Raw genomic sequence first — 12652 nt, forward strand, 5'->3', positions numbered from 1 at the left:
CATATGAAATGGCTCGAAATTTTCTTATGAAATGACATATTTGCGCGGGTACCCTCGTAAACTTTGTGCGGGTGGGTGGCAGTCGCGCGCACACATCAGAATACATCCCATGTTGGGGTAATTTTCGAGGTCGGATTTGCGCGACTAGGGTTGGGTTGCGCGGGTGGCAGTTGGTCGCGCAAATATTTGTGCGGGTGAGGAACCGGCTGCGCGCATACATCAGAATGCATCCCATGTGGGGGTAATTTGGAACTCGAAATTTGTGCGGCTGGGGGTCGGTCGCGCAACGGCTACGCGGGCACCCGCGCAAATTGCAGATTTTTGGCATTTTTCAAACTTCACCAAGATCATTTCTAGACTTCAATATGCTTATTTTTAGACCAACTTCAAGCTTAGAAACACCCAAAACTTCAAGTGGAGATTATTTATTTACAATGCATTTATTTAACGTCTTTGCCAAGACATAGCTCCGCTTCCGTCAACCTTCGTAAATCGGAGTTTCCAATGTTATGTTGTCGAATTCTCCCATGTCAAAGCCTTCATAAAATGGTTTCAAATGGTGCCCATTCACTTTGAATATTTGATTTGTTTCCAAACTCTTAATTTCAACCGCACTGTGATCAAACACTTTTATAACAATAAAAGGTTCGTGCCATCGAGATTGCAATTTTCCCGGGAATAGCTTTAACCGTGAATGATAAAGAATAACTTTTTTACCCGGAATAAAGTGTTTTTGGGTTTTGTACTTGTCATGAAATGCCTTTTTCTTCTCTTTGCACCTTTTGAACCTTTTAATTATCTTCTTCTTGATCACTTCCATCATTGGATGATTCAATCTTCTTTGAGCTTCCCTCTTAGGCTTACAATCATCTTCCATGAGTATCTTGTCTATGAATACATTAGGGATTATCCCATTTATTGCCTCAATCACATCAACTCGATACAATGGAGAAATGTTGCTAGGGTACCTCATTGCTTGAAAGATGTTGAAGTGAATGGTTTCTCCATCAAACTCCATAGTAATTTTTCCTTTATGAACATCAATGATTGTGTGAGCGGTATGCATGAAAGGTCTTCCAAGGAGGATCATAGATGATTTGGAAGGAGTCTTCTCCTCAAGATCAATGACATAAAAATCCGCAAGAAAAACAAGTTGATTAACTTGTACTAACACATCCTCCAACACTCCTCTTGGAGACACACTTGACTTGTTTGCTAATTGAATGATTACTCCGGTTTCCTCCAAAGGTCCAACATTGAGAGATTAAAAAACCGAATATGACATCACATTGATCGAGACTCCAAGATCTAACATGACCCTTTCGACATGCAAATCACCAATGGTACATGGGATAGCAAATATTCTCGGATCCTTGCATTTGGGAGGTAACTTCTTTTGGATAACCGCAGACACATTTGCATTGACTTGAATCTTTTCATTTGCCTTGAATTTTCTCTTCTTGGTACATAAATCCTTGAGGAATTTTGCATAACTTGGAATTTGCTTAATAGCATTCAATAGTGGAATGTTGATTTGGACCTTGCGAAAAGTTACAAATAATTCATTTTCTTCCTCTATCTTCTTGGAAAAGGCTAACCGGGAAGGGAAAGGTGGTGGTATGACCAATGGCTTTATGGTATTGTTGGAAGATTCGGGTTGACCAATGTTTGGAACAACCGGTTCCTTTGGAGGTACTACTTTTGAAGGTTCAACAATGATGACTTCATCTTCTTCTTCTCTTGAAACTCTTTTAGGGGTGCTTTCTCCAAGTGTTTTCCCACTTTTCAAGGTGATTGTGCTCACATTGGGATTCTTCTCAGTTTGAGATGAAAGTCTACCCCTTTGTTCCATCTTGTTGAGAGTGGTAGCCAAGTCTCCGATTTGTGCTTGAATGTTTGAGAAGATGTTCTTGGTCTCTTGTTGAAATTGGCTTTGGATTTGAGCAAGAGAAGTAACGAGTTCTTGAAGGCTCATTTGATGGTTACCACTTGATTGGCCTTGTGGTGGAGGTTGTTGGTAATTTGGAGGGTTAAAATAAGTTTGTGGATATGGAGGTTTTTGAGAGGGGTATTGTGGATGTTGAGGTCTCATCAAAATGTTTGGTGGATTTTGCTTTGGTGGGTATGGGTTGTTTGGGTTATTCTCCAATTAGGGTTGAAATTGTTTTGAAATCCCATGGGTCTTGGTTGACCTTGATATCCTCCCATTGCATTCACATCTTCCGGTTCACTTCCAAGAGTGGGACACTTATCCGTATAATGCCCCGTCATTGCACAAATGCCACACACCATCAATTGTTGACCACTTCCCACCACCATTTGACTTAGCACATTAGTCAAATCCAAGAGCTTTGATTCCAAGTGTTGAGTGTTGCTAACTTCACCAACCACTTGTGGAGAATTTCTCTTCATTTCATTTCGGGTTCCAAAGTTTCGTTGATTTTGAGAAATGGTTCCAAAAAGGGATCTTATCTCTTGGGGTGTCTTGTTGAAGATGTCACCACCACTTGAAGCATCAATCATCCTCCTATCTTTGTCATTCATTCCCTCATAAAATCGCTCCCAAAAATCATGAAAAGTCTCATTCTCCCATTGACGAATCCCCAAAATGTCACTTCTTTGACTTGATATCCGGGAGGTAGGATAGAACTTTCTATTGAAGGCCTTGAGTAACTCTTCCCATGTGTGAATAGATCCCGATGGCAAGTTGAATAACCATTCTCTAGCTTTATCTTCCAAGGTGAGTGGGAAGGCGGTTAGCTTGAAATCATCAAATGTCACATTTTCGGGCAACATGCTAACACATATCATGTGAAAGGACTTCAAATGCCTTTGAGGATCTTCTCTATCCAAACCATGGAACTTGGTAAGTTGATGTATGAAACTTTACTTCAATTCAATTCCCCGGCGGTTTTCGGGATAAACAATACCAAGAGGTGTGTGAGTAACATCCGTCTCCATCATTTGTCTAAGTGTCAACTCTTGAGGGGGATTGGGTGGGTTAGGGTGATTGGGATATTGTTGCATGTAATTGGGATATTGTTGGTAGGGTGGGTATTAGTGGTTCATTTGTGGTGGATAAGGTTGGTAGTTAGGGTATTTGTGATAAAGGAGTTGTTGTGGTGGATACATTGGGGGTTGATGCATTGGAGGGTGTTGGTAATTAGGTGGATTTGGGTAATGTACTTGTTGTTGAACTTGAAAGGCATTGTTTTGAGGTTGGTTGTTTTGGTGGAAGTTTTGGTTTTTTGGTTGGTAATTGGGTTGGTTTTGAGGAGGGGCTTGATTCCAAGGTGGCATATCAATGAGAGGTTATTGTTGTTGTTGTCTTGATGGTTGGGGTGGGGTATTGGTGTCTTGATTGTTTGGGTTTGGGTTTGGGTTAGGATTTTGAGGTGGAGTGTGATTCATGGCTATGTAGTTTTCAAAAGGAATGTCTTCAAAGGATTGACCAACAATTGGAGAACTCGGTTCGGTGTCGGTATCACTTAAAGTATGAACTTGATCTTCTATGTTGATTAGTGGAGCTGATGAAGAAGCTTGAACAAGTTGTTGTTGCTTTGCTTGTTTTGCTAACTTTTTCAACCTTTTTGCTTCTTTTTCAATTTCCAGATTGTAGAGTAGTTCACCGGTTCTTGTAGACCTAGGCATAAACAATCAAATAACAATAACCAATTTCCCCGGCAACGGCGTCAAAACTTGGTGGGATGTCAAGTCCACCAAGCAAATTACACCCTTTGTTTGCAAATAAAACGTAATATAATGGTAAAAAGGGGTATCGATCCTCGGGAAAATGGTTGTATTCAATCATCAATGCAATCCAAAAGAACTAGTGTAATTAAACTAATTAACTACAATTAGACTAAAAAAAAGGGGGGGGGGGTTGTTTGATTCCTTGAAAACTAAAAAAAAACTTGAGTAATTAAAAATCTTGCAATTTAGCAAGTTGATGAGATGCTCAAAGGTTGAGAATAACTGGTTAACTATGGCAATTCAACACAATGAACATTTATGTGCTTATCATTAGGATCTAATACAAAGCTTATCCTTCATCCCAAATTGGTTATAACAATCATGAAGAATGAGATGTCAAGATTCCTCATAGGTAGTATGGAGGTTGGGGAAGCCCACAACACACCTTCTTAATTAAGATCAAAGGTCAATTGAAGCAATTGATCCCAAGAAATCAATTAGCCTTAAGAATGAAGGAATCCCCAATTCCTAGAGGATGTCAAATGCTTACACATCCATAAAGGAGTTATGATTCATAAGCTAGAGATGATTTCTACCATCATAAAGCTTTTGTTCTAGATAAATTCAATGATCCAATGCAAAATCAAAGAAACAAATCAAGAATTGCTCATTCAATTACTAAGCTCATGATCAAAGCATCAAATAAGCATAAGAATTGCAAACTAGAATCATAAACATGGAATAAATTGATAATGAACATAAATCCTTCAAAACCCACAAACATTCATTAGTTTTCAGCCAAAGTCAACCAAATAAGAGTATTAGCCACTCATGGCAACAAAGTAACACGAACAATAATCTAATTGCATAAAGAAACTACCTAAGATTTGGAAAGATGAAAGGAAATGGTTTCTAGCTCCCGAAATCGCCTCTTGCAGGTCTCCAATGGTGAAAAATCGTCAATGAGCCTCTAGATCTGATCCCCCAAGGTTATGGTGTGCCAAATGACCAAAATGCCCAAACTGGGCAGTTGCGCGGGTACCCACGCGAAGAAAATTCCACCCGCGCAAACGATATTGTGTTGCCATTGGTCCACCATTCCACTACTCCACCCTTCCACTACCAAAGATTCATTTGGTCCCCCCCCCCCCCCCCCCCCTTGTCCATGTAATTTGAATCCACCAATCATCATTTAGTTACCAAATGGATGCTCCAAACCCAAAATTAGAAATTTATGATCCATCTTCACAAGCCCAAATAATCCAAGCCATCAACTTTAAAAGCGCAATTCTTCTTCTTTGATTCCGCCAAGCCCAACAATGCATCGGGAGCCCACTAAGCCGTCTTCACTCTAATCCACAATCACAAAAAGCTCCAAAACCCTGCAAAATTCCTCATGCAACATAACAAGTCCCCGATACGATCCATGATAAAGAAATTAATTAAAATACAATACAATACTAATAAAAAAACTAAAAATCTAAAATAAACTAATAAAAAGAAAGAAATAAAATAAGCTATCACTTACCTACGATTTTGTACCCTTTATTTGTGATTTCCTTTGTTCTAACCGTGATTTCTTCTAATCTAACTGTGATTTTCTCACGAATTTTAGGTTTTTTTTTGAGAAATTAAATATCCTCCTTCACTTTGTTCCTACCAATATTTCTACCCATTTAAATGATGTCATGTGTCATATTAGTATCCTAAAATATCGTTAAATTTCATTAAATGATCATTAAATGTTACACGTGTCACCATTTTATTGGGTAAGAAGATATGTAGGAATAAAAAGTAGGAGAATATTTAATTTCTTTTTTTTATGTCCAAATGGTAAGAATATGACAAAAAAAAACATTTATTTGTCCTAATAATAATAAAATTGATTTTAGAAGTCACATATGGTAGGATATATGACAACAAAATATAAAAAATTAGAAGATTTTGGCAAAAAAAAAAAACAGGTACAAGTACATGATGCACAAGTCATGCATCAACGACTTGTATATTCATAGATGAACCACACAACTGTGAATGTACAAGTTGTTGATGCACGACTTGTGCATCAGACACTTGTGCATTCACAGATGAACCACACAACTCTGATTTTTGGCATTCTACCCGAGATTTCCTTTAAAATGAACAACCTAACTGCGATTTCCTCTCACGATAATTAGAAAGTGTGAAAATGAGAGGTATTTCTAAAGTTTCAGGTTTTTATACTTCCGACCTATGGGTCGAAATTGGAGCCAAATTGCAGCTTATGATGAGGAAATTACAATTAGAGGATACAAAATCATAGTTGTGACTAATTACATGTGATTTCAGTGGTTATTTTCAGAAAACATTAGTTTTTAGTTATTTTTTTAAAACTAATTAAAAAGATTAGGTTGTATCAAGAACTTTGGTTTCGTTATAAAATATGATCAAATAACAAGATAAATTATTAAGTAAAGAAAAACATGAGAATTGAGAGAATTTTTATTCCAATACTTGTATGAAATCATTAAAATTTTACAATACATAACACTCACTATTTATATTAGACAAAGAATATGAAAGGTGATGTATGTTATGAATGTTCATTATAATGGTGCATAACTACATTTATAAAACTCATAATAATGTTTGTTATAATGCTCACTAATTATGGGGAGTGATGGAGGAATATGGGGAATCCAATAGTCATTCACTAAATAATAATTCATAACATTCCCCCTTGAATGACAATTATATCATGTTTCATTAAAACCTTAATAGGTAAAACCTCATGGGTAAAACCCTTTATTAAGGAAATAGTACATGAATTATAATAGATATTTGGAACAATTACCTCATTAAAAACCTTGCTTAGAAAACCCAGTGGAAAAAACGTAGCCAATGAAAAGAGTACAATATGTTTCCAACTCCTTATGATCATCACATCACTTGATTTCCTTAAACCGTTGCATTCCAATGTTTCGTACCATGTTATCAAATTTAGATGTAGGAAGTGCTTTAGTGAACAAATCGGGAATGTTGTTGCTTGATTGAATTTTCTGAATGTTGATGCCACACTTTTTTTGAAGATTATAACCAATTTGATGTTTGTTACATCAACCTAATCCATAATATTAACCTAAATTCCTAATAATTCACAAATAAAATTGCAAAGGTACGACCCTCATACTCTTGATGTTTCATTCTTTAATCTCCAAGTCGACTGACTCTTGCAAAGTAGGGATGAGCATGAGATAGAATCAGTACCAATCCAAGAATCCCAAATATCGAAATGGATGAACAAAAAATTTGGTACTAGTTCCATTATAGATCGAGATTTGATACTAAGTACTCATCACTATTGCAAAGTTACGAGTTACAACCCTTACAAGATAGAACTAGTACCAATCCGAGAATCCCAAGAAATGGATGAACAAAAATACCTAGTAATGAACCGAACTAACGTTATCGGTACGGATACCAGTTTTGGTACAAGTACTAGTATCGATACTATTCCCAAATTTCATGATTTTAAAATACTGAGTACTGTCCCATATATTTAAATTTGGTACCGGTTCCGGTTTAGATCGAGATTTAGTACTAACTGCTCATCCCTATTGTAAAGTTACGAGTTACAAATGATATTTTGATATTTAAACATTGTATCTTATTGATGTTAAAAATTAAAATTTAAAGAATTCTAGTTATTTTTTGGATTAAATTGTGATCGGAATTTAGGTCGTGGAAATTCCAACATATAAGTATTAACATGTTCTTATTATAAACGGGGATACATATTTGTGGGTAGACCTTGATGATTATTTACTAATGTAATAAGATACCGGATGCGATGATACCAAGTTTGAGAAATGGTTTGTAATTAGTATGAGGTTGTGATCATCAATAACCGTTTCATAACCATGCCTATCGGTATACGTATATATCTTCACCAAGAGTTTTTTTTTGAAACGGCAAATAATATAAATTTCTCCTCTGCCTAGGATAGAACTCACAACCTCCTAATTAATTGTTAGATTAGAAATCACCTTAGCCTAGCCCCAACTTGTACATGTCTTTTTCACAAGAGCTTCTATCATTTTTTTTATTTCCTGTCCGATTTGAACATTCAGACCAATTCCCCTGCTGAGGGGATATTGTTATTAATTGTTTAGATTTTTTTTTTTAATATTTTAGCCAATAATTTCCTATAATATTATGTATATAAAATATGTTACACATATTTTTATCAAAAGAACTAAAGGGCGGTTCACAATAAAACCTTTTAATTTCACTTGCCAAGGATTTGCATATAGGCATTCCGATAACAAACATTTGAAAAAAAAAAAAAAAGAGTAGAGATTACGTTTTATAAATACACTATATATGTTCAAAATTTCAACAGCTTTCCACCATGGTTTTATATGAATGCCAATTTTCACCATCTTCAGACCTTCTTTGCTTCTCTAATATCCACTCTAGCTCACTTGGTCTACAAGGTATCATCAATGCACCTTCATGGTCGAATCCATACTCTTCTGCAGCCCTCTCCAAGAGTCTTAAAAATTCAGGGTGTCTGAGATAAGTGATAGGAACAATAAATCTCCTTTCAACATAATCATCGGATGCTATCACAGCAAAGTGTCCTTCTTTCACGTCTTTTGGTACCATTTCTTGGCCAGAAAACGACTCTCTCCTTTTCTTGGCTAAGAAAAGACCCTTTTGCAATCTCTCCAGAACTAGCTTAAGCTTCAAAATACCGTTGTTTTTCTTACCATTACTACCACTTCTCACCTTTGCCATCTAAACTTTTTGATTTTTTTTTTTTAAAATGTTGTTTGATTTTTGAGTGCATTTCCTCTATCATATGTATCCTTATATAGTACCACTGTAGAGAGAGAGATAGAGAGAGAGAGAGAGAGAGAGAGAGAGAGAGAGATTGTTTTTTGAACATTTGCATGTGCATGGAGATTGAAGTTCGAGTCTCAACGGGCCCTTCCCAAGGTAGAGTCACCTCTATATTATGGCCTACTTTATTGAGCAAATATTATAACGTTTTATATGCAAATTGTATGTATATATATCTATTAATCCTCCATGTCAAAATTCGACAAGATAATATCTAGTATATGTATAATATATATCTTATAATGGATATTAATTACTTGTCAAAAATATATAACCATTTTGGTTGTGGATTTGTACATGTTGCATTGCATGGTTCATATATTCTTATCTATCGTTATTAGGTCTTGATTTCATGTCGATGTTTATATATTTGCTATTTATATAAACTAATAATTCAAGATGTGTTTGACATGAGATCTATACAAGCAGCAGCCAGCCTTATCCTAATATATATTATTAAATTGTCATCGTAAAATTATTACTAAAACTTACATGTTATATATATATGACGCTAAAAGCTCAAGCAACAGGCCCTAACGTCCCAGCACACTATGACAACCACAATTCAAGTGATGATATCAGTTGTATTGTATCTTGGCTTCATGAAGTTGTACTTTCAATAAATAGAGTATGGGTACTGGTAGTAAGTACAACAAGACCTGAGCTGAGCGACAGAAGAAAGTGCATCAAAAGGTCAAGAAATGCCAGAGGGTCTCAAGTGCGCTTGATTAAGATTGCTCGAAGGATATTTCGTGTTTTTTATTTGGTGTCGAGTTACTTCAAGACAAGAGTACCACCACCTTCGTTTATTGCAAGTCAGGACTGTCTTTTGGTCATTTTTATTATATAAAAGATAGTAATTTTAATCGTAAAAAAAGGTGATTTGATCACTTTAATCCAGTTATAATGAGCTTTTTTTTTTGGTTATATAGTATGTGTCCATGGAGTAGATGCATGTGATTAGCGTTAAATATAATAGCAAGAATGTAAGATGTATACATAAAAAAGATCTTAATTTTTAGCGTTTGATTTACATTTGTTTGATAGATTTATTTAGATAGTTTAGATAGTAGGTCCGACACAGGTGCTTTATAATTGGTTGGATGATTACTACGTCCAATTGTATGATACTATAAGTCGACCCCTTTCTTTTTATGTACAGTCAACCTCATATATGTTTTCTATAAAAGGGCACAGGAGAGAAAGGTGCCTTCAATCCATTGTCATAATATGATTTTAATTTTTAGGCTAAATTAAATGTTCCATCCTTGTCCTTGTGGTTTGTGGTATGGTCAAATTTATGGACACCGTATCTGCTAAATATATTTCACATACTCTATATGTCGTATGCATTTCATTAATACACAAGGGCAGCTAGAATGGTTTTTTTTTCTATGTTTCTCTCTTAGGGTATATCTAAACCCCACTTTATTTAATAATTTATATACGAATTATTAATATCATAATTATTTTGAATTATTTACATACATATTATATGTTTAGTTATATTTTTTAGAAAAAATTACACGGTTGGTCTATGTAGTTTGTCAAAATAGACTGATTCAGTATAACTATCTAAGTCTCTACACGCTAAGTCTCTCCCTTACTATGGTTTAAGTTTTATTGATTGTGTGATTGGTCATTGTGGTTTCATTATTTTTTCCTAACCGGTCTAGAATTACTATTTTACCCCTTTTGAATTTTTTATTCGTTTTTATTTTTTTTCTTATTTTAAATACAACCAATACAAACACATTTAACCTAATCCTCCCAACCCGCCTTGCATCGACTCCTCTATCTCTTTCCCACCGCCGACTTCCCCCCTCCAACATTACCGGTGATGTTGAACTTTCATTGTATAACTCCATCTCCTCCATCTCTTTGTCGCCATCTTCCTTGTTCTCTCTCAAATCGAACCATTGTTGGCCCAAGCCATAGGTTCTAATGAACACATCAATACTGGGGAAATTGATTCAAGTCTCTACCTTGCATCACTAACGTTGTGATGGTGATGAGTATGACCGATGATGTGGGGTGGAGAAGATAAAGAACAAAACAAGTGATGGAGAGGGTGAAATAGTGTGTGAAGATTAAAATGTTAAAGGTTGTGATGGGGATTTCTTTGTTACAAGTTTAACGGATTATAGATAGTCAAGGGCTAGTGAGATTAAGATATGTAGGTTCAACATGGGTTAATGAACCGGTGGGCTTAAGTGTTGATGAAGACGATTCGATTATTTTGTGATCACCTTCTTATAATCTTCCACTACTAGAATCTAAGCCTTTAATGACGTGCGGACTATGACACATACTTATTTATGATACCCAAAAGTGCATGTCCTAAAAATAATGTCATTTCTCCTAAAATTTGAAGGATTTAGGATACGCATTTTTGCAGGTTCTAAAATTAGTGTAAAAAAGATTAAAAAAGACACAGAGAGCACCCATCACAAAAGGCGTGTGGGGTACAACTATCGTTTTATGTTTATTTAACTAAATGCGCGTCTATCAATTTTTCAACAAAAAATCGGGACTCTAGAGCTTTTGCACACATCACTGGTTCAAAGACACTCCATTTCTCCATCGCTCTCTCTCTCTCTTTCTCTCTCTCTCTCTCTCTCTAAAAACATCAAACATCTACAAAACATTCGATAAGGTGGCTTGAGGGAAGGAAGAGGGCGACGACGGTGGCTCCACAGAAGAAAGACGCCATGACGGTGGATTTGGGGAAGGTAGATGGCAACGATAGATGGTCCGGCCCTTTAGATACACTTCTAAGCCCACCTCCTTCTCATTTAAGCATCGCTCCAGATCAATAATTTCAGGTGTGAGATATGAGTGATTGTTTCATTAGGCTTTAATGACATGCATTTGTGTGACTGTGTGTCATCTGTACCCTTTTATGACACGTAATGTGTGTCATGAAAGGCCAGTTTTCTTGTAGTGTTAATCAATATTTTTTTTTCAATTTCTGCAAAAGTCAGATTTTCCCTTATTTTCTCAATCCTTGTAAATTTGTTTCAAATTGAAGTTGTAAATCAATGATAAGACCATGTTTCCATTTGAAAATAAGGTATATGGTATCTAAATCTGAGTTTGAAATCGATTCAAGAAGGTATGTATGTGTGTGGATATGAAATTATGTTTGTATGTGTTGTGTATGTTCTTAGTTTGAAATCAATTCAAGAATGTATATATGTATGTGTGTGAAAGAAAGATTTTATAGCATTATGTGGCTGTAGGAGGGGTGGTGCTGATATTGATGATGGTCAGTGGTGGGGTAAGGTCATTTCTAATTTAATAATTTAGAAATTAATTAAATAAAAATATAATAACTTAAAATGGGTATAAATGTCATTATTCACAAGCATGTATGACCAACCAAGCACTAATTGAAACCATAAGGATCAAATGTGTAGTGGCTTAGATAGTTATATTGTATCAACATGTTATGGCAAGACACATGAACCAACCATGTAATTTTGTCTCTTTTTTTTTAATAACTACATACGAGTTATTTATATATGAATTATATACGAATTATGAATATCTTAAATAATTTGAATTATTTATGTAAAAATTATGTGTTTGGTTATACTTTTAATAATATAAAGCTAAAAGTCTCCTTAACAAAATGATTTTAGACAAATTTTTGAAAACCTTGTAAACTGACGTGATGTTATAAAAATCTAAAAAAAATTAGAGAACAATAATATATTTGGAATATTCTTTTTAGTATAAAAGATAGAATGAAAATAAAATATGATTGGAGATGAAACATCATTCTATTTTTTACTCTAGAAATAAAATATGGTTGGATATGGTACCTTTTTCCAATTATCGAATTGGGTTTCACCGATCATCTCTTAGGCCACCAAGTATGGTTGAATAGGTGGTTACTCTAAAAGTGCAAAACATCAATTCACACGAGCTTCATTAAGGTGTTGTTTGTTTTTTTTAAAAATCTCTTCAAAACTCTTATTGCTGCGCGGCGCAGCACACGCGCAGCACTTTTTGTCCCGCAGCAGTTTGTTTTTCGGAAGTCTTCGGGGCTTAAAACCTCTGCTCGTGTGCT

The 12652-nt window shown here is 35.4% G+C and overlaps 2 protein-coding genes across 2 annotated transcripts; both read right to left on the reverse strand.

The window, feature by feature from the left end:
• Positions 1–478: 478 nt before the first annotated feature.
• On the reverse strand, positions 479–2796 carry LOC111886000 (uncharacterized). Its single transcript, XM_052766023.1, has 3 exons — positions 2218–2796; positions 1319–2113; positions 479–1240 (listed from the first exon to the last, which is right to left on the reverse strand). The coding sequence occupies exons 1-3, from the start codon at positions 2794–2796 to the stop codon at positions 479–481; spliced, it is 2136 nt and encodes a 711-aa protein (XP_052621983.1).
• Positions 2797–7833: 5037 nt separating this feature from the next.
• On the reverse strand, positions 7834–8564 carry LOC111886094 (auxin-responsive protein SAUR50). Its single transcript, XM_023882329.3, has one exon. The coding sequence runs from the start codon at positions 8470–8472 to the stop codon at positions 8068–8070; it is 405 nt and encodes a 134-aa protein (XP_023738097.1). The 5' UTR covers positions 8473–8564; the 3' UTR covers positions 7834–8067.
• Positions 8565–12652: the final 4088 nt, after the last annotated feature.

The sequence above is a fragment of the Lactuca sativa genome, chromosome 1 (genome assembly GCF_002870075.4).
Source record: "Lactuca sativa cultivar Salinas chromosome 1, Lsat_Salinas_v11, whole genome shotgun sequence".
Lineage (NCBI taxonomy): Eukaryota > Viridiplantae > Streptophyta > Magnoliopsida > Asterales > Asteraceae > Lactuca > Lactuca sativa.

Coding starts and splice junctions, on each gene's coding strand:
- LOC111886094 (XM_023882329.3), bottom strand. CDS start 8,472: ATGGCAAAGGTGAGAAGTGGTAGTAATGGTAAGAAAAACAACGGTATT.
- LOC111886000 (XM_052766023.1), bottom strand. CDS start 2,796: ATGTTGCCCGAAAATGTGACATTTGATGATTTCAAGCTAACCGCCTTC. Junction 2,114..2,217: donor TTGGAAGTGAACCGGAAGAT/GTGAATGCAATG, acceptor TACCCACCAAAG/CAAAATCCACCAAACATTTT. Junction 1,241..1,318: donor GTGATTTGCATGTCGAAAGG/GTCATGTTAGAT, acceptor GGACCTTTGGAG/GAAACCGGAGTAATCATTCA.